This window comes from Hippocampus guttulatus, chromosome 10 (assembly GCF_054856545.1).
Source record: "Hippocampus guttulatus isolate MCC_2025c chromosome 10, RoL_Hgut_1.0, whole genome shotgun sequence".
In the NCBI taxonomy this organism is placed as follows: Eukaryota; Metazoa; Chordata; class Actinopteri; order Syngnathiformes; family Syngnathidae; genus Hippocampus; species Hippocampus guttulatus.
The window spans coordinates 8,588,819-8,610,910 of NC_141270.1; the positions used below are offsets into that span (position 1 = coordinate 8,588,819).

The following is a 22,092-nucleotide window of genomic DNA, read 5'->3' on the forward strand; positions in this document are numbered from 1 at the left end:
CTCTCTGATTGGCTGCTTACACACTTACACAAGCTAACGCAAAAGTGTGTTACACAAGTGCAAGGGAGAGTGAACATGCGTGTGACCGACAGGAAGGCCTCGCTTCAGGAATAGATTCAAACATCCAGAGTTGCAAGTGTCTTAAAGAAGCTACCCCGTACCGCAGCGTAGATATTTTCCTTGTCGAAAGCGCCGCAAACCACCGACATTCAAAATAGCCGCGGCCTCAAATGTACCCATGGTGAACGTGACTGATGAGAAAACGACATACCACCTCGAGCCAAGAATATGTTACTATTGTCAAACGTATCATCATGCGACAGGAAGCAGAAAGACTCATCACTGGAGACGTCAAAACGTGATGTTGCTCTGGTTTTGCCCGGCAGGGGGGTCACTCTTGCGCAACTCGGGACCCATCACACATCTTTGAATCTGTTTATTTTTGGGGGGGGGGGAGTCATCTGCGACCAAATTAGCTACATGGTCAAGTTAAGACATGGAGTGTTGTGTTGATGAACTATTTCAGGTTTTAAGTAAACCTTAGCGGCATCCTTTTTCAGGAGGTCTGGTTTATTCTTAGATGCACTGCACGTCCATGTAGAGTTTCTACGTTGCTGTGTTGAACGTGTGACTTTTTTTTTTTACATGTGTAAAAAGGCTGTAATTGGGATGCTTGTGTGCGCGAGTGCACGTGATGGTGGGGACTGGGTGGCAAGCCGATGGTCCCGCCCTGACTGGTAAAGCCATATAGGAAAAGCAGACCCCCCTATTAGCAAGACCAAATCAGAGAGAGGAAAGGAGAGTGAGTGAGGTATGGAAATAAAACGAGAAAGGTGGTGTTGGGCTAAAAATGGCAGTGCTGTGCATGTTGTATGGATGCTGCATCTCAACGCACATTCACACACACACACACACACACTAGGGAGAACATGCACTCTCCACGCAAGGCCAGACTCCGAACTTGAGACTGTGAGGCGCACATGCAAATCACTTTACACTGTGCTGTCGTTCTCTTTTTTGACCTCTCTAATTACAACAACCAAACTTGCTGTGCCCTTGCCGCAATCTGTGGGGGCATCAAATGCAGACATGCTCTCCAACAATAAACAAGCCGCCTTTCCACATGACCGCAGTCCACCGCCCTCTGAAAAGTTGGTTTGTTGGACTTTACATTAAAATCAAAGAGCAAAGAGGGTGGGAAAAAATGCACTTGTGCAAGATTATGTACAGTGGAGCCTCAAAGGTCAACATACTCCTGGAATTGGATGAGCATTTCTGACAAAAACATGCCTCTAAAGTCATACACATGGTACAGCGGTGCATCGTGAGGGACACAGACAATTTTTTTTGCTTCAATTTGCGAGCGAAAACATTTCAAATAATCAGTACTGTATGGAGGCAGTGAACTCAACTCACTTCTCAATAAGCAGCAGTTTGGCATTTTTCATCAAACAAACAAAAAAAGAAGAGGCATGAAGCTGTTTAGTGCCACCCAAGGTTACTGTAAAACTAAACATTAAAATAAAAGAATGACGTGTATTTTTTTTCAATGCCCACATTAGCTTAAAGCTAACACCTAATGGAAAATGCCATTGACGGGATAACACTTGGCATTGACAGTCAGTGTTGAAACCTTTATACAACTGATATTTGAACACGTATGGTGGAGCAACAGCGACACGTGAATAGACAATAACACAATAGAGGTATATCTTTCGTCTACAGAGGTTTACGAAGTCACAGTAGTTGGGAAACTATTCTTTTTTCATGTCCGTAAAAATTTATGACAATTGCATTATGTAAGCGTGACAGATTAAGTCACCTTGCCCCAACCTTTTCAATGGTGTTTAACTTCTTTTTACACTTACACGCCTCTGTAAGTCACCTGCCTTCAACAAGCCTCTTTTTCCACTTAAACGCTGCCCGTCCATCATGTCCTTTTATCATCCAGTGGTTTATTTCTTTTTCAAGGTAGCATTTCGTCTTTGGAATGTTAAAAAGCGAAATGCGTGCAAAACAGTTCAAGGTCCATAAAGTCATTGAACTTGACTGGCCTCCAGAGTCCTGACCTCAACCAAATATATCACCTTTGGGATGAATTGGAGCAGTGACCAGAGTCAGGCCTTCTTGTGCAACATTGATGTCTGTTCGATCTTGCAAATGTGCCTCAGAGATGTTAAGGTAAGAATATATCAATCATGAGTTGTCAACATCATCAGTTTTGAATTGTAGCCTGTACAAAAAAATGGTCATGTGCAACTACTTGTTATTAATTAGTGTGCCTTTTCCTCCCAGTCCAAACCTTTTAGCAGGAGTATATTGTACAGTAACAGGAGAAACGGGTTTATTTATTGCTTTTCAGACTCAGACGTGCACATAAAGGTCACAGGAGTAATAACACAGCCATTAAGTGGCATTTGTGGCAAAACAGACACCTTTCTTCCTTTCATTCCTCCCGTTGTGCTTTTCCCTCCCGTTGTGCTTTTCCCACACATCGCAAAAGAATCCACGGGTATCATCAAAACAGTGTTATGTTATGCTGTGATTTTGGTGTTAAGAATGAACTGAATGCATAGGAATGTTGCATTCCGGTTGGGCGTGGGGGCATTCTTTTAACTGAATGAGATGAGGAACACGTGGAAATTTAGCATGTGAAACACTGCCACCCAGCGGAAACAAGAAACATCACAAGGAAATTCCTGACAGCGAACATCAGGAGTTGAAAACCGTTTATTAAATACAAAACACTCTTAATTGCAGTGCAGTGACGAAAATACGAAATATTCAACAGATTAACAACAACAACGCAGTGCCCAGGAGACCGAATGTGTGCATTGAAATTTAAAATGCCTTTTCCTGAAACAACTCTTGGAAAATGGGTGAGACGCACAAATAAAAGCGACAATGAAGCCAAGAAATGTAGAACTTAAAACATATGCAGGAAAATAACTGAAGAGGAGCAGAAATCTCACAGTGTTAGCATTAAAGTGTGCTTAATAAGAATGCTCATCTAACATCAAAACAATTTGTATTAAACACATTTGTTCAACCTAATCTATATCATGTGACAGGACTCTCCTAAAAAAAAAAAACAAGAGAGGAACAGTTATAAATATGAAATAAATACTGTCACTTTTACTTCTGAATGTAGTGTGGATTTAAACAGGAAATGGCAGTTAGATTGCTGTTGGATGATACCAATTTTAACGCACTAGTGTTGACGCAAAGGCTTTTTTGTTTCACGTAGACCCACTGGATTCTTTGGTTCAACAAAATACTGACCGATCACAAACATTGCTTTGCATTAACTGCATCGTCTAAAACAATCGTACCGTCCCTGCAGACTTTACGCGACACAGCAACAGGGCGGATCTACAGTGTCGTGGCCAGACAGAGTGTGTGTGTGTGAGTATGCTTTTGTCCAGAAAAAAAGTCTACATTTTTCTTTTGCATAGATTCAGCAGTGATGTGTTGACACTGCATTTTATAAAAAAAATAAAATAATAATAATTTTTAAAAAAAGGCGAAGATACAAGGATCAGTATCGGGTCCCTGTAGTTTTTGTTTTAATTTGTTTCCTTATTTGGAGTTCTGACAAAAACTGATGATGTTGGATTGGGAGATGACCACAAAAAGTTGAGTCCAATTTTAAGGAGAGGCTGATGAGAACTAAAAGTCTTAAAGTTTGATTTTTCCACATCGTATTAGGGCCATATTGAAAACAAAAACAAGAATGGGGTCAAGTCAAGGAATTACAAGAGTAAAATGGAAACATTACATGAGAAAAAAAACATCTGTTATAGTTCAAGAATAAAGTCATTTCACATCTGATCTGAGACTAAAGGCACTTCAAGAGCAAAACAATTGTCATGAGAGAAAAAATGTGTTTTATGAGAATAAAGTCATAGTTATACGAAAATAGTAATTCCAAACGTGGCTGTTTCTCAAAATAGCCACTTATTTGACAAAATAAGTGGTTGTTATATTACAAGAAAAAAGTAAATTTTCCAAGAATATCGTCATATTATAAAAGGCTTTCATTTTATAAGACTAAAATCTGGATATTATGAGAAAAAATAAACACGGGCAATGATGACAATAATGTTTGCACGCGAGTCAATAAAAAAAAAACATCTTTTCTTTTCAAATTTTAATGCCGCTCTCGTACGTTCCAAATTTTAGTCCTGTAACTTGACTTGACTTGTAATTTTTTCATGTCTTTCTTTTAAGGGTGGCCTTACATTGGTTTGTCGTGTATCAACTTTAGACAGAAGAAAACAAAATAGAAAACACGGGACCGTGTTTCGGCGAGGTTTGCTTGGACCTCTTAAGGCACAGGGCCCGTGCAATCATGTGAGCATGAGGCAATGTTGTTACTCCCTTGTTTTGTGCTCCAAGTCATCCCATTGCCAGGGCATTGTGGCACATGCTTGACTTCTCATGCTTTTGAACCTGAGTGCTGGCACTGACCTTGACTTTAGTGCTCCATTTTTACCAGGGTATGTTACATACTAGCCGAGAGACGCTGCTCCGCTTAGTGCCGTACAGTCCAGTTGTTTCGACGGTGCGCCCTGGATTTCTGTAAACTAGGAAGAAGCTCGTGTTTAAGGCAGCCACGGCTTCTTGTCATTTCCTTTTTGATCGGGAATGTGTTTGTAGCGACACTTGTCTCCGAAATGGCAGCCTGTGGTTCTCCAGAAGTAACACTCGTCTCCGTTCACGGGGCCTCGCCGCCGTGGACTGAGAACAGAGGAGGGGAACACAGGTCAATAATTCTTAAGTATACATGTTAAAGGGAAGAAAAGAAAAAAAAAACAGGTGTACCTTGACATATGAATGACCTAACTTGTGAGTTTTTTTCAGAAAGAAGCCAAGACTCGGCCGAATTTTTGTCTGGAGTTGCAGGGAAATTTTTGAATTATATGATATTAGCAAACTTCACAACAAGCAAGAGATTGTGAGCAATTCTGGAGAGCAAAAGAAGCCAAATGTTTGTTTCAAGCTGTTGGCTGCCACTCCCCATTGTGTATTGACCATAAAACATTAGCTAACTAGCTTCATGTTAACACACAAAAGAAATGTTATTACCAGGCTAACAAAACTAACATCATGATGCTCAGCAAAAATAATAATAATAATAATAATTACTGCAGCTTGATTGCAAAAGACCTCTTCTGTTTAATAATTAAATCTATGTATGTATTCTATTGGCCCTTGGTTGATAAACTGTTTAATTTTGTATTCTAGTAATTTAAGTAATTTAGTATTCTATGTAACCATTTCTTATTTATGTTCTTACAACACACAATACTGTAGAGTGCTAGTTTCTTTGTTTACACGTTACAAAAAAGTTGGGTGTTTTTTGGGTGGGGCTGGAATGGATTAATGACATTTCCATTCATTTCAACAAGAAGATGATTGAGTGACTTCGCGTTACTAGCGAGAATGAATTCATCTCAAAAGTCAAGGCTCCACTGTACAATGGCGTGCTTCTTACCCAGCAGCAGCGGCCACCTGCTGCGTGACACTGAGTGGAGTAGGAAGGACTCGGTGAGGGCGACGGTCCGGATAGCGCACCACTAACCGTGTATTCTCAATAAAATAGCCCTGAGTGAGGGTAAACGTAAATGGCCTTTATTATGTGACCGCGTTGAAAAGAGAGCGTAAATCGCATAGCACTCACGCTGAGTCTGTCCATGGCGCGGGCGGCGTCGCTGGCATTCCTGAAATTAACAAAGGCGCAAAACCTCTCGTGCAGCACACGGATGCTCTCAATCTCGCCATACCTGCCATGTAGAGAACACAAGCAGTTGGTCAAATACTAGATTTAGAAAACAACATTTTGTATTTAAAGTGACTATGAAACGTCTCCTCATTTGTTCTATCGCCATGTTTTAGATCCCGGGATATAAAAAAGGAGACCACCACAAATCATTTCAAAACTTGTTCCACCATCAATGTGACCCATACATACATTTTATTTTTTTGCACAAGCATTGCATGCAACTATAAACAGGACAGTTAACATGTTAACCTCTATGCCAGAGGCTACAGATTGAGGTGTTAATGACAGCGAGGCAAATCTCCTCTCTTACTGTACAAGGCAGTGTACTATCCAAATGATGAAGGTCATATTATTACATGCGGTTGCCATAAAATAGAAACGATAACTAATCAAATATTTTACCGTACATTTTAAAAAGATCCCTTAGGTCTTTTTCTGTCAACTCCGTCGTCACATTTCCCACCCACAGAGATGGGCAAGGGCTGGTGGAAAAACAGAGGGAATGTAAAATGATCCCCCCCTGCCCCAAATATAATACAATTTGTCTCATGCATGTCTACTGGTTGTCAGATGTCATCAACTGTGTCAACCTAAGTTTTAATATCACGTTACCCTTGTTGTACAAGTGACTGATCTTGGCTTGTAGCTGCAAAGTAAAGAAACAAAAGCGTGATCTATCGATGACGTCCAAAATGATTCTTTGCTATGTGACATGAGCGTGAACTAACCTCCAGCAGCATCGAAATAAGATGTCAAGACAGCTTGCACCGTTGAGAATTTCTCCAAAAGCGACGCACACTGCACTTCTTCAAATCCAAACTCCTGAAGCACAATCAAGTAGCATGTTTTCCGACAATTTCATCATTTTAAAAAAAAGGCAATCATTTTCATGGGTATCCACCATCAATTGCAGCACTTTGCAGTTGTAGAGTTCATTCACAGCCTCTTCACAGTCTTTGTCCAGTTTGAGCACCTGCTCCATGGCCTTCTCCGCCTCACTATAGCGCTAAGACACATTCGCATACTATGGTCAACCGATTATTCTTTCGTGAAAAACCTCGAAGTCACGTCACGCGAGTGTGGCGCGAGAGTCCACCTGCATGCCCATGAGAGAACTGCCCTTGCGGAAGTGTCCTTTGGGCCATTCCGGAGCTAGCTGGATGGAGTGCTCGGCGTCTGCCAAGCCCTCAGAGTACTGCTCCAAGCAGTAATAGCAGTAGGACCGATTCCCAAAGAACCTGCAGCAACATCAATTTGAAGCACAACATACATTTCCAGCAAGCACGCCATTTCTATGTCATTGACAAATGAATGTTTAAAAGTAGACACTCAAGAAAGAAAGGAATAAATACAAGTACGGATGAGGGAACGCACCTGTAATCATTTGGATCACATTTGATGGCTTCTGTAAACATACGAGCTGCTTGCGAGTACTGCCCCTCTTGCACGAGCTTGATTCCTTTTTCTGCAGTGAAAAAAAAAGTGCTTGTCAGTGACTATGCAACTGCAAAATCCCAATCTGAAAACTGAACGGGCTTGAATGTTACTCGTATTTTCAGTCATTATTTACCAGCAAGTGATGTGCTTTTCTTCGTCGTGATGTCAGTTACCTTTGTCTGCAAAGGCATCGACATCATTTCAATTCACTGCTGAAAATGCATACATCCAGATAGGCAGATAGCGTACAGCATAAAGAATAATGATATGCACTGCAGTCGCTGCCAAAAGGAGCGTATTGGTGAACGGTATATGGCAGATCTCCAAATGCAAAAATAATTCACTCTTGACGACGCATAGTTTTGATCGACATTTATTTAACCTGCGCGCGACAATGCCGAAAATACACAAACAAATGAAGGATGATATTTTAAATCAAACGTCGTCTCTAAAATGATTTATGATTAAATTTAGATTCTGGTATCTTTTTGGGCTAGTTCCTTTAGGAAGCTGCACGACCAGAGAACATGCAAACTCAGCACAGCCACAGGAAGGCGGAAGCCCAGATTTAAACCTCAGATCTCAGAACTGTAAGGCGGACGTGCTAACCACTCCACCACAACTTCACTTGCCGAAATAATTGACAACAATATTACAATCTATGCTACGGATAGGCATGATGGCTCATTAAGAATTGTGTGGAATTGGTTATTGAGTAATCGTGTCTTAAAGCACATGTTTAGACATCCTGGTGACTCAGTCTTAACTGGTTTGCTGCCAAAATAGACTATGGCAAGTTGAGCTGCACTCACGCTATGACACAGCTCCTCCTTTGTGAAACATGTTTCCGCTTTCATGCAACATAAGTCATATCATTCAGAGAAAGGACTCCAGAAAAAAAAAAATCAATTCATCGTGACTTTGTCTCATAGCCTGTCATGGAAATGTAGTCGAATGCCCATCCCAAAAACGCGTACACACCCTCTAGCTGCTACATTTAAAGGTGGTGCAAAGTCTTGTTTTTTGTTTTTTTTTAGACATCAGACTTTGCACCACCCAGAGGAACAAACACATTGGTGCCACACAAACATTGAGACACACACGCCTCATCACGTGAGATGACAAGTCAAGTACCTCCTTTCTGGCCTCGTTCTCTTTGTTCTCTTTGGACTTGCGGCATGTTCCTTTAGGCTTGATGTGGCTGGCAGCGTTGGCAAAGAAGGCGCTGCTCACGTCCCACTCTTGCTCCTGTGGACCACAGCGAGATTGTACAAAGACTTAGTGACTGAGTAAGTCATATTGGGCAGGGAAGGAGAGGGCTGGGCAATTGGGGGGGGGGGGGGGGGGGGGGAAGCTCGGGTTTAAGGTTTAAGTGTAATTTTTTATGTAAGATTTACAGGAAGAACTTTTAAAGGCTCCTGTATCAAATCCTCTGAGCGAAATGCAAAATGATCCAAAAATATCAATTCAATTAAAAGTTTGAGGGCTTTTCATAACAGGTCTCTTTTTGGAATCTTATGTCCGGCCAAACCAAACCCTCTGGGTTCCCCACTCGCTCATGCAAGGGTTAAGGACTGTCATAATAGGTGAACAGGCCCACACCTCTTCAGTTGATGTGGCCTTCTGACGCCCTCTGGAGGGAGCGGTGGCCTTGGAGGTAGTGAGCTTGTGTGAGGCAGCTGGTTTTGCATGCTTTTTGTCGGCCTTTTGCAGATGTGTTTGCCCCCCTATGTGAGCTTCCGCTTCCGAATCGCTGTCATCCAATTCCGAGTCGCCGGCTGCGCCGTCTTCAGCCTAGCGAGGAGGACCAAGTTATTATTATTCAATGTGGTACAGCAAAATCAGATGTAAAATAAACACGATTACCTCTTCGTCTTTGTCGCTTTGTTTCACCTGTTCTGGCTTCTTACGTTTTCGACGGCGCTGGAAAGACATTTGAAAGTTGAAGTGGCAGTAAAAATAAATAAATAAATAAAAATTGACATCTAATACCGGGAATTGAAACACACACACAAAAAATATTGAAGCAAAATATTTGCAGGGATAATTTTTCCACACGGACTAATGGCACTGCAGTCACACGCACCGGTGCGTGTAGAAACAAATCGGCATGATGGCAGTGAGCCAGGAGAAAGTGCGCAAAAAACAAAGAATGCCCAAAGTTTGGCAACATTTCACACTGGAGGAAGATATAGTGCAATGCTTACCACAGCAATGTTCAAAAGGAGCAAAATGTGTGCACTAACCTTTCTCTTGGCCCTGCGTCGCTCTGCTCTGCGTCTGACCTTCTCTTCCTCGCTCAGATCCTCGTCGCCATTTAATGCATCCTGAACGCAGGCACACACGGACGGTCAGAGTGGCACTATGAAGCTTTTCACTACACAGTGCTGACAGCACCCTGCCAGCACTGACACTGTTTCTTTACCTGCGACAAAGCGCCAGCATCATCAGGGGATGCAGCACCACAGTCCAGCTGTTGTTCCTGCTGCTGTGGAGGCGGACCTGTAGGGTAGAAAGGATCATTATGTCCGTGGTGTATGCTACAACAAACTGCTTATTTCAGTACAGTACTTTAACACTCTGTCCACATGAAAACACACTTGAAGCACTTTCCAAATAAGCGAAGGCACTGAAGTCGCTAACCGCTAACCATATTTTAAAGTTTTGTTTCTAAAATTCTATTTGGTAACCTAAAACGCAGTTTGGCATATGGACTTTGGGTTACGTTCAATTATTTTGCTCTCGTTTTCACCAATTAATGGAAAAGTGCCAGGTCTCAGTGTACATCTGCCTGAGAGTGTGAGACACGCCTACCAAACTAGGAATTTGCACACTTGTGCCTTTCGCAACTTTGTCTGGTTCTGTCAGTCTGTCTGTGAACAGATTTGTCATCATGACAGCATCACAATCGAGTAGGATGAGGCCAGGGGAGAAAAAAAAAAAGTAGATTCGCGCAATGCAAAAGTGTCTTTTTCAGTTTTGTAAATAAATACAGGATGGATGAGTGAGCGTAAGAAAGACTAACTAGTGTTATGGTATCTAAAAGGAGTATACTGCAGGCCTGGAAACTGAACTTTGTTCCAGTCATCTTTATAAAATTTCTCGGCAGGTTATGCTGCAGTCGAAAAAGTACAACTCATACCACTGCAAGCTGTGATGAAGACTGAACTGAAATGTCTTGCCTGGTGGAAAATTACATTTTGTAAATTCCAGATTGATTGGCTCAGATAGCAAGATTACCTGGACACCTTGATGCCAGATAAACATGGACTTCCTTGTTGTATTCAAGTTCAATGACCTCTGATGACGCATCTTGGGAGATATCAGAGATGAGGTCATAGTTTTCTATCCAAATACCCAGGAAGGCTGACATATTCACAGGAAACTGAACTAGAACACTTGGTCAGCGCCAAGCCGCAGCAGTGTTTGACATTGAGAACTTTCCTCTCAGAGACACCACTGTGAAAGTCCCGCAGACGACAGTGAGACACTAAAAGGACGTCAAAACACACCGAGACGTGAGAATGGGTGTGATGTCAGGTTTCCTTTTGTTCAAGTGGGGTGAAATAATACTAAATGAAAATGTGACCCTTGAGACAATGTCAGGCTTTCTGCAGCAGTCCCGGATCTCAATGTTAATTGTTTCGTTTGTATGATTGGTTGGACTGATCAATGTTGCCCATTTGAATTGTCTTTATCGGAAAACCTTAGCATTAAAAGAATGCCAGCATTCCATGTCTGGCGATCGACTCCGATACTTTCGGTTTTGTTTTTGTATTATTTTAGCGGAAGGTTCTTGTAGCACGTTTTCAAGGTGGTCGGACAGCAGCAACAAAAGCACCTCTGTCTCTCCTGGTCTGAGAGTATTTGGCTGAAAGAAAGGCTCGTTCCACAAGAATGCACAATTCAAAAAGGCTGCGACAAGAACTCTGAGGTCCTTTAAACTCCTACTTTGGTGTGATTTGTACAACAGAAACATTGTGCGTTATGTTTTCGTTTTTATTGAAAGGGGGAAAAAATGTTTTACAGCTACAGCAAGTATTTTGTAGAAACCTACCACAGGTGTTTGCGAGAAGACATCAGAAATGTAAAGCCTTTCACAGCATCAACAAGTGTTGTATATTTGATGATTTGGAATGTTTAATGGGTTTTGAAAAATGTCTGATCTTTTCTCCACATGTTTGTGTTACTGAAAGAAAATATATGATAAACCGTTAAAAGACAACAAAAAATGCAATGAAACAAAAACATCCAGGGGAAAAATTCTAATCGAGAATATCTCATCCTGCAACCTGTTTCCAAAGAATATACACTGTTGTGTTCATTGTGAGGTACAATGTTTACATCTCTGCTCCTCAAGCGGGGATGTAGATGAATATTTAGGGTTATGTAAACATTCATTCATTCATTGTTCATACAATGTTAATACGTCTAGTCACTCTTGTCACGCAAAAACTCACAACCGCATGCTCTTGGAGCGTATGCACACTCCACAGATTGTTTATTGAACTCGGCTTACAAGTGACTAGCAAAACAGTAACAGATAACTGTTTAGCACATCATCCCCGCATCTCACTCGTGTGTCTTTTTGAATCGATTTCAGGTCAATCCAATTGTTTTATGCTTGTGTCATAGTTGGATCAAACATGGGTAGAGTGGTTATGCCTGGAGAGTGAGGCACAGGCATGATGATAGCGTTAGATTAGTGTTAGATTAGTGTGAGAGTGGGAGTCGGACTGTGATAAGCGTTTTTGTTTTTCTCATTCGTATTCACAGACTCTTCTCTTGGAATGAATTCCTGGGGTGTGTGCTATAGAGGCAACTGTTGATGTGTTACCATCTTGGACAGCATTACACTGGTCACTTGCAGGCTGAGTTCACGAAACCTAGTGTGTGAAAAGAATGCCAACTCAACTCTCAACTCGAGGGACAATGGTAACGTCGGTTTGAGCTTCGGGCACAACCACACTGGATGACACATGTGGCTCATGGTAGAATTAGTTCCTGAGTTTTTGTGTGACAAGAGTGACTTTACATACACACACTACACTACAATACTGTAGTATGAAAAATGACTAAACGTTCATGTAACTGCAGCTACGAAATCAAAATGGGCAAAAAATATGATTATTGCAGATATTTTATTTTGACTCAACACAAAGAGAATTACAGTAGTCTGCTTTCATGGAGGACTACAGAAGTCTGAGATTATTGACTGTTGAGAGACTGAAAGAATTCATCGTTCATCAGAGATCATTTTCAGAATCGATGTCGTCAATTAATCATTGCACCTCTAAAACGATAATGACATCAATGATTCCAATTTTTTTTGTATTGTCTTTCGTTCATCACCCCATGACAGCATTCTATGACAGCATTACAGCCAACGTCCTTACTTTTTTTTGTACTTGCCTGCAGGCCTCAGACAACGATTTGAGGCATTGTTATCATTCCAACGTGCTGCCTCTCCTCTCCCCTCACTCCCTTCATCCTTCTTGTTTGAGTATGAATCCACATATTTATCTACTTGAATGTTTCATTACCCTACATTCAGCTGAATGAGACGGCCTATCTATAGAAGTGCATTAGCTCATTTTTATGGCATGCACTGATAAAGGTGGTTCGAGGAAAAGGGTGTAGCTGGCATTGTCCCACCCGCGAACTCATCTTAAAACACGCTTTTTATCTCCACGTTCCGAACATAAAACGACGAGTTAGGAGTCCGTCTAGTGGCTCTTGTTCGCCGAAGGCTTCGAAAGGAGTGTTTGCTCACTTTTGGTCGACTTTCAAAAAAGTTTGAGGTAAACTGTGTCTTACCGCTGGCGAGCCCCAACAGGCGACATATGTCTCGGGTGATTTTCATGAGCGCAACCATCCAGCATTCTCGTGCCCCGAAGTTGCCCCACCGAAGAATCAGTTTGAAGACAGACTAGGGACGGCGTGGACACCGGACAACCGTGGCGTCGGGATTGGCGGCGTCTCGGAGTGGGAGTGTATCCTTGCCGGAGGCGAATGAGTCTCCAGCCGCTTCCTGACTAGCTCGAGTGGCGTCTTAAAGGCGCAGTAACACCTTGTCTACCCCCCCCCCCCCCCCCCCCCAACCCGGTCTCACATAGTTCTCATTCCAATGCACTGATAATAGCAACAATCCATTTTGATAAGATCACATTTTGGAATACACGTTACCAAAATAATAATAATTCTCATCAGATCCTGCAGATGCTGCCCTTTCTTCTGTCTTTCCAAGTGAATACATCCTCGTGATGCGGCTGTGTCTATTAATCAATACGACTACACATTGCACTTTATTAGACTTGGCACAGACCTGATGGGCTGAATAGGGCAGATATTTGTCAAAATCGGTCATCAGTGCATGGTTCCATGGCGTCATGGTTAGAACTCTAGCGTGAGTTCAAACGTCAAGTACAGTCCATAATCAAATACAGTACATTATACATCCATACAGCAAACACTTCAAATGGAAATGTGAATTGTAAACAGTATATTAAGGTGGTGTGCTTTTACCTCCATCCATCCATCCATCCATTTTCTGATCCGCTTTATCCTCACAAGGGTCGCAGGGGTGCTTTTACCTTTCAAACTGAATTTTACAGTTCATCCAGCTTTCGTGTACATCAGGAAGAGGACACAAGTTGACACAGGACAAACCTCATGGTTTCCATGGTGCGATGGACAGCACTCTGGGCTTTGAATCCAGAGATCTGAGATCAACTCTCGGTGGAACCTTGAATGATTCTACTTGAAGACCCTGGAACAGCCTCTCTCTTCTATTGCAAAGTGTGTGTCATAGTTTGTCCAGTTAGTTTTAACTCACTTGCAAAAAACTGGGGGAAATGACCTCTTGGTAAATAAAGATTAAGCACTATTAAATCTGCCTGGCAACAAGTGGTCAGGCAAGCTGAACCACTCAGAAAAAAAAATCCGCCTGGCATGTAACCAACCTGAATATTTGCTGCCTCCATGTTTTACATGTAATAAGGACAAGTGCTAGTAAAATTCAATTCAGCTTTATTTACTTGATTTCACATTAAAAACGCAACAGACGCACATGTTTTGTCAATGATGAGAAATGATGTTGGAACTAGTTTTCAGTTTACAGTATTGAGCATGCATTACATACATAGAGTACATTCATATGACATTTTGAAAACATGTTTATTTGTGTGTGGCAATATTACACTATCCCACATGAAATGATCACACTTTTTTCCCCACTAGTGTCCAGTAGCATTAATACACAATTAAAATTGCAATGGATCCCTGGATACTCACAGTTTGGCACCCGCAGATTCACCTATTCACAGTTTTGTTTTTTTTTGAGGGAGGGTGGGGCAAATCTCAATTTTAATGATAAACACATTGGCAGTATATACCAGCTGATGTTAAGAACTTTTGGTGTTAAAAAAATGCAATGTAGTTGCATGCAATTATGATGGCCGTCAATCATACGTGGATTTTCACTATTAGCGAGGCGTCTTGTCAGTCGTGCAAACTACGTGTTAATGATTTAGCTTTGTATGACAAAGTGTGCATGGCATAGCATCTAATCAGATAGGAGTGTCTGGAGTGTTTTTACTGCACATTGTAATAGTTTGTCAGTGGCGTTTCAGGTCAGCCATGGCAGTCAGTGCAGCATTCCAGCCAGGAGACCCCATCACACCTCCACCTAAAAAAAAAAAAAAAAAAAGTTGCGTGTATATTTTTGGAATCTGACAGCAGTCACTTGAGTGTTCTAAGCAAACCTGGATGACTGCCACTGCCACAAAGATATAGGCCTTTAATTGGTGTACGGTAGTCTGAGAGTGAGGGCAATGGTCGCGCTAGGTACAGCTGGTCCAGTGACATCGATCCATGAAAGATATTCTGTCAAGCAGAGACGAGATTTTCTTTGCTTTTGGCATAAAATCAACAGTATCAACCTTGTGAGTACAGTAAAGGAGCAAATATTCTGACTCAATGCAAACACCCGTCACTTACATTACTGCAGAGTCGAATGACATTTAACTACATTGGCGTGTTTGAACAGTTGCTCGTGTCAAACAAATCACAAGTGTTTACCCCTCCGGTGAGCCCAAAAATACGCTCCAGGTCAGGCGGGGTTAGGATGTCCCTGCCCACCACAGACTGTTTAAATCCAGGGGCGTATTTCTCCACCCAGTCAAATACTGAATGAAACAAACATAGATGCATTTTAAGAATTTAATAAGATTAAAATAAAACAGGTTCCAGTTCAAATAATATTACTATGCGTGACAGGAACAATACATATGTAGGGCGTATTCGAAAATGACAGTGGTAACAGTGGCAGACCGAATTACAACTAATGGAGCCAACTCTCTAATCAATCTGTCACTCACAAACTTCATACATATAACAAACAAATTCATTTTACTCCCTTTTTCCGAAATAAACTTCAAACTAATGACTGATGTGAATAATTTCATCAAACCTTGGCAGTTAAGTGAGGACAATTTGAGGAAATTGAGTGACATACTGTATATACTGTATATGACAGACACTACTTTGATTTGTGTGGTGAATTTTTTGCCAGTACTTCGAACCATTATCTGCAAAGGCCTCTCTGTCCTTTTCAGTCCACTCTCTGCCCTCGATGTGGAAGGGGGTGAACTGTGTGAACATTGACACCACATGACTGCCAGGGGGCGCCAATGTGGGGTCCAATACAGACGGGATGGTCATCTCGATCATAGGCCTAAGGACAAAACACAAGAAAAACTGATTTGACTGCTTGGCATGTGTCATTTCAGGGTGTTGGTGAAATAATGAGACAGGTTGCCTTGTTGAGGGACGTCCATTCATGGCTTCCGTATAGGCCGCCTCCAGTATGTCGACACTCTCACAGTTGATGTGAATGGAGCACTGATGGTGAGGTCCTGGTTTATTGTCTGGTGTGGGAGCTGCCAGAAAATTTGGCAGCTTGTCCACTGCCACTATTAATAACAAGGTGGAAGAGGGGTGTGGGGGTGAAAAAAGAAAAAGGAAAAGTCACTCTTAAAACCGTGTGGAGCCAGCAAGGGCTGACATGGCATGGAATGAAGCCTCTGTTGAATTAGCAAGCAATGTGACATTGCCTTCATTTGTCTGTTTCAATAATTGAAAACTCAATATTTGGGCAAAAGTGATACATTATGAAAATGTTATTTTTATTTATTGCAATATATCAATGCAGTCAATTTTTCGAAGGGAAATATTTCCATTTTATTATTACTTTTCTCAGCGAATGGCAAAGTGCAGAAAATTGAATGCTTTCTATTGCTTATGGTGAATGGCATCCACTGTGGCTAATATTTCCAAATATGGTTCGTTGCTGTGTAAATAATGCTGCTATATTCTACCCATATGTAACACAACCACGGTACACTATTTGATTTTTTTTTTAAATTTACAGTCGATTTGACAGTTGCATTTTAAAAGGCGCAAATATTATTTACCATTGATCTTGGTGACAGGTGAGGTATAATCGATCTGATCGACAGCTTTCAAGAACTCTGCAGAGAGGGCACCCTATAGAAATTTTTTTTTAAAAACAGGAAATTGAAAAAAAACCTCATCTTGTGCAGACATTATTATTGCTAATTTTTAATATCTTTTTTTCAACCTGTGGCATGAGGTTCTTGAACGTGACATAAGGGGTCGCATTTGAAAGTACAATTCTACTGTGAATCTCTGTGCCATCCTTCAGCACAACTCCCCTGGCAGCACCATCCGAGTCAACAAGAACATGTTCTACATCCTGCAAGTAAAGATCACACTTGGAGATAATTATGCAGTCGTGACACATTGGCATGAGTGGCGAATGCCTTTCTGTCATTAAAGGTTACCTTTTCTGTGAATATGTCTGCGCCGTAAGATCGGGCGGCGTTGGCTAAAGCCTTAGACACGCCTCCCATGCCGCCTTCAACGTAACCCCAGGCACCTTTCGCCTTCTCCAACTCTCCCATCACGTGATGTAAGAGCACATACCTACAACATGTACACTACATGTGAAATTCCTTTCAGAGTGGCTCGACTGGATCATACACTGTTTATAAGAAGAGCCAAAGGAAACCCAAACAAGTAAAATAGGACCATCTTGCCATTCCTTAATCGACCACACTTGTCCTCATCTCTAAACTGTCCAACTTTTGGGGCGTGTCCATTTCGTTAATACAGTATGTTGTCTCACCCACTGCCAGGATTGCTGGGACTGGTCATGGCTCCAATCACACCATCCGTAGCCAGAGTAGCTTTCAGGGGCTCAGACTCAAACCATCGATTAAGGATCTAGCACGAGAAAACATGAGCTGCGTTATGACGCCACCGACAGGCAGCAGTAAATATTCAGCTAAATAAATCATGACAAACCTTACTGATTGGCGCTGTTATGATTTCGTAGAACTCTGGAATGTTTCGACCTAATTTCAACCCTAGAATAGTTTAAAACACACACGCGCACACAAACACACACAAAACGGTGACTCATTTTTGTGACATCTATGTTTAAAAGGATTTCCAAGGGATGCCACACACCGCATTTGACAACAGGCTTCAGTGTTTTAGCAGCAGCCAGCCTCCTCTTCAATGAGCCAGTTGTGACACCCGGAATGTCAACAGGAGGGGCATCCAGAAGTGGGTGGATAGCGCCTGCTAGCTTCTCAAGGTGCAAAACAAAGTCTGAAAAAGCCTGGTTACAAAGAAGTTTCAAGCTGATTCATATGCAGTAGGGTATGGAAATAAAACAAAGCATGCATTCTTCATAATGCTTGAATCACCTTTGCATCTTTCTGGGAAAATTTCCCAATCTCCTTCTGGTTCTCAGCAAGATCCGAGCCTAGTGTAAGTGATCTTGGTGGGCCACCTCTTAACCCTTCCTCCAACATGGGGGTGAAAGCATTTGGATCCCTCATATACACTTTCAGCCCATGTTTCTGAGAATCCAAGACACACCGGGTCGTTCAATAAAATACAGTATCGCTTGATTTCTTAAGCCTGCGTCGTTTACCTTCAGCTCCAAGTCTGCATGAATGTGCGGCCGTAATAAACTCAGCAGATAGGAGCACCTGGAGAAGTGGAAACCTGCAATGCACAAAAGTGGTATTTCACGCAGCCCAAACGTATGCTTACTGGACACTACACAATCCAGAATGCAGCCGAGGATCCTCTGTACAGATGACGGAGGCGTCTTACCGGGAAAGATCTCTTCTGTCACTGCTGCACCTCCCAGCACGTGCCTGCGCTCCAGCACTGCTGTCTGTAAACCTCCCTTTTGAAGGTAGGCAGCCTTACGTGTAGAGACACACCCACACACACACACACACACACACACACACACACACACACACACACACACACACACACACAAATAGTACCTTTGACCCTGAATTACAAGGGCCACAATAGTGTTAAGGGGAAAATGTAAACTCACTGACACCAGTCCATTGTGTCCTGTGACATAAAGAAAAAAAAAAGAAAAACAGAATTAAGTTAGCATATACCATCGCGAGTTTATAAAATAAAGCTCCACAAGTTGTTTTCCAATCCATTTCAATTCAGCCCAAAGTTAAAGTGGCCCACACTAGTGAAGTTGGAGCTTAACTTTGCACAGCGTTCACACATTCATACATTAAACAAAGAGCTTGTTTTCCACAAGACAATGTTGCAAAAGAAATGACTAGTCGTGCATTGAATTTGCTGTAGATTTGTATAAAAACGTTGCATTAAATGTTGCAAAGCCCAACAAAACCAAAATTCCTCAGACCTCACCTCCACCAATGACCAGGGCATCATAGTGTGATTTGAATCCGGTATGTGTGTAGGCTTTGCATTTCACCACAGAGCCCAACACGGTTGCGAATCTCCTTCCACGACGAGCCCACGTTGAGGCAGCAGCCATTGCGAGAGTCGAGAATCCCAGGTCCCGCCCACAAGTTCGCCCACTAGAAAAAGAGTACATACTGTTTTGTACACAAATCGAGCCACACTGGACACGGTTCAAAAATTCCCCATTCTATTCGTTATCAAGTGACACATCATTAAGTTAATTTTAATCACATGCAGAAATCAATGCTGAATATTGTGTTAGAATATTAATAATCAAAACAAAGTTTAGTATGTGTGCGCGCGCGCGCGTGTGTGTGTGCGTGCGTGCGTGCGTGCGTGTGTGTGTGTGTGTGTGTGTGTGTTGCTTGTTGTTGTCCACTTTGACCACTTGAGGACGCAGTTGTTCCATGCAGGGAGTCAAAACATCACCAAAGTTGAGTTGAAACCGTTGCTGAAATATGCTTGACCAGGGATTGTGGGACAGTATGACACCCTCTATAGACTGTAGATATACATTCATTCATTTCGAATCGCTTAATCCTCACTAGGGTCGCGGGGGGTGCTGGAGCCTATCGCAGCTGTCTTCGGGCAGTAGCCGGGGGACACCATGAACTGGTTGCCAGCCAATCGCAGGGCACACAGAAACGAAAAACCATTCGCGCTCAAACTCATACCTAGGGACAATTTGAACTGTTCAATCAGCCTGTCATGCGTGTTTTTGGAATGTGGGAGGAAACCGGAGTATTGTGTAGTGATTTTAGCATTTGGCTCAAAAGTCTGTTTTTACATGCTTTCCGTTCTTCATTTATAATATTCAAATAGATGTGGTGGATTGAAGATTTTTCTATATTGGTTATCTTACAATCACCTTTACTATCATGAACACTGGCAAAATATCATAATGATATGAGCACATTACCGTATGATTCTCAGTTATATGAGGCTAAATAATACAGATAACTTTGGGGCATTTTCCCTTGAGTTTTTTCTTCATTAAGTGAAAAGCATGCTCATTCAGATTCAGGGCAGAAGATTGACTTGGCCATTGCATAGATTTGCACTTCTTGGCTTAAAACAAAACACTGGATGTTTTCGCAGTCGGCTACGGATCATTGTCCATATGTAATGTGAAGCGCCGTCCCATGAATTCTGAAACATTCTGCTGATTATGAGCAGATATTGCCTAAAACAATTCAGAACTCCTCCCACTGCTTTTGTCGGCAGTCACATCATCAATAAATACGATACAATCATATCAATGCAGCGACAGAAGATGCGTTGCCACAAACATTCAGAGGTAACAGCGCTATTATTGAGAGCAGATTACATAATGCTGGAATGTACGATGCTTGCTCATGGCACTGAAAGAGAAGGTTTGTATTTTGGACTTCTCTTGTGCTGTACTTGACCTGGTTAATTGTCATGAGAGTGATGAGAGGAGCTCTTTAGACATTACTCCTGCTGAAGATTGGCCTGGGTGAAAAGCCATAGATCATCATCATCATCATCATTATCATCAGTCCACAGGGAGAAGATCACAAGGGTATGAGGAAGGAATAGTTTTACTTGAGACCCAAACAACAGCACATTACCATGTAATCTATTCCTCATAATGGGGAATTTTGCTTACATAAGTGTAAAATAATTCTTCTTGGTTGCTTAGATGGTGCATTCTGTTGGCTGAGGGAGTAAAATGAGGTCTTGGGGGCGTTCTAGGATTTCTCCCCCGAGCCACCACCCTTCTCCCTTGGTGTATTAGGGCAGGCAAGAGAAATGATCCTGACAGGCTGAACGCTTCGGTTTTCTTTTAAGGAACGTCTGCGGACGACGCTCAATCGTCCGTAACAAGATCACAAGCGGGAGTTTTTGTTCTTGTAAGCAGAAATTAACACTTCATTCCCCTTTGTCGGCAGAAATTCAACACTCCAGGCTGCTCAGGCTCTCTCAGGCATTAAGGAAGAAAATTAAATTATGTTATTATTACAGTACCACAACAAAACACAAAAGCATTCTTTGCTGGGGAGGAAGAAGAACTTCTTTCCCTCCAGGCTGAGAAACAGATGGCCTGCAGTCAATGGACTGACATCTTGAAGTATTCTTAATTATATCATAGAGTTATATGAAGCCGTAATCATTCAAATCAGCAAAAGACTACTCTGATAATGAAAGAGCACTTTATTTCACAGAATAAAATAAATGAAATACACTTCATTATATCATCACTTTCTCAAAATAATGGCCTAGGACAGTCATTGTTTGACACAAACAAATTCACCCAAATTCATATGTAAACTCCACACAGGAAAGTCAGAGCCTGAATTCAAATCCCCTGCCATGTATATATCATTTTAAAAGTAGATCACTTTTCTTCACTGATTAGCCCAAGGATTCTACTGCTTCATGATAAGAAGTGTCACGTCCATTTCAAGTCACATTTAAATTACCACCAGTGATGTTGTGTTTCCCTGTAAATGACTGAAGCAAAATAATGGGAAGCAGGTCGAACAAACAAGCATCCTGCCAAGACTTTGAACAAGCAGAATACTAAAGTGAAAACAAGGAAGAGCAACCAACTAAATAAACACTGAACTTGAATCACACAGTCTATGCTGACAGCTTGACAAAGACCAGCCTGGGTGACTATAAACTAACAAAGGACGTAAATACATATAAATATCTTATCTTCATGTAATGGGCGTCTGCCTCAAGAAGAGATGGCCAGGACATCAGTAAATTGCATTGGTGGAACTCACATTTAAATGAGAACTTCTAAGGGATGAATAAAGTGTCTGTCGGTCTGTCTTCCAGACTGACTGTTTTTAAGCACGCAAACGCTCCCAATTTTGATCTGACAATGGTACGTCACATCGACTGCGAAAAAACCATTGTTTGATGGTTCATTAACTTTTAACATTTTTTCAGCATACCAATACAACAAAACGACATGTAAAGTGGATAAACGCATGGGTAGAAACGCACAGACCAATGACAAACAAGGCAAAACATCCAAACAGACGTTCACAAACCAT

General features: G+C 41.8%; 2 protein-coding genes across 2 annotated transcripts; both read right to left on the bottom strand.

Moving 5' to 3' along the window:
• Positions 1 to 2,712: 2,712 nt before the first annotated feature.
• On the bottom strand, positions 2,713 to 13,230 carry LOC147199131 (uncharacterized). Its single transcript, XM_086121789.1, has 16 exons — positions 13,040 to 13,230; positions 9,648 to 9,724; positions 9,469 to 9,549; positions 9,089 to 9,145; positions 8,825 to 9,016; positions 8,357 to 8,470; positions 7,356 to 7,401; positions 7,160 to 7,250; positions 6,882 to 7,023; positions 6,687 to 6,791; positions 6,514 to 6,607; positions 6,398 to 6,431; positions 6,193 to 6,267; positions 5,684 to 5,786; positions 5,498 to 5,607; positions 2,713 to 4,740 (listed from the first exon to the last, which is right to left on the bottom strand). Exons 1-16 carry the CDS (start codon positions 13,095 to 13,097, stop codon positions 4,605 to 4,607), a joined length of 1,515 nt encoding a protein of 504 aa, XP_085977915.1. The 5' UTR covers positions 13,098 to 13,230; the 3' UTR covers positions 2,713 to 4,604.
• A 1,004-nt stretch (positions 13,231 to 14,234) lies between these two features.
• pyroxd2 (pyridine nucleotide-disulphide oxidoreductase domain 2) lies at positions 14,235 to 19,175 on the bottom strand. Its single transcript, XM_086122825.1, has 16 exons — positions 19,007 to 19,175; positions 18,669 to 18,688; positions 18,431 to 18,524; positions 18,246 to 18,319; positions 18,016 to 18,171; positions 17,774 to 17,927; positions 17,609 to 17,670; positions 17,430 to 17,527; positions 17,086 to 17,227; positions 16,863 to 16,997; positions 16,696 to 16,768; positions 16,041 to 16,194; positions 15,805 to 15,956; positions 15,302 to 15,408; positions 14,986 to 15,106; positions 14,235 to 14,909 (listed from the first exon to the last, which is right to left on the bottom strand). The coding sequence occupies exons 1-16, from the start codon at positions 19,134 to 19,136 to the stop codon at positions 14,839 to 14,841; spliced, it is 1,743 nt and encodes a 580-aa protein (XP_085978951.1). The 5' UTR covers positions 19,137 to 19,175; the 3' UTR covers positions 14,235 to 14,838.
• Between the last annotated feature and the right edge of the window lie 2,917 nt (positions 19,176 to 22,092).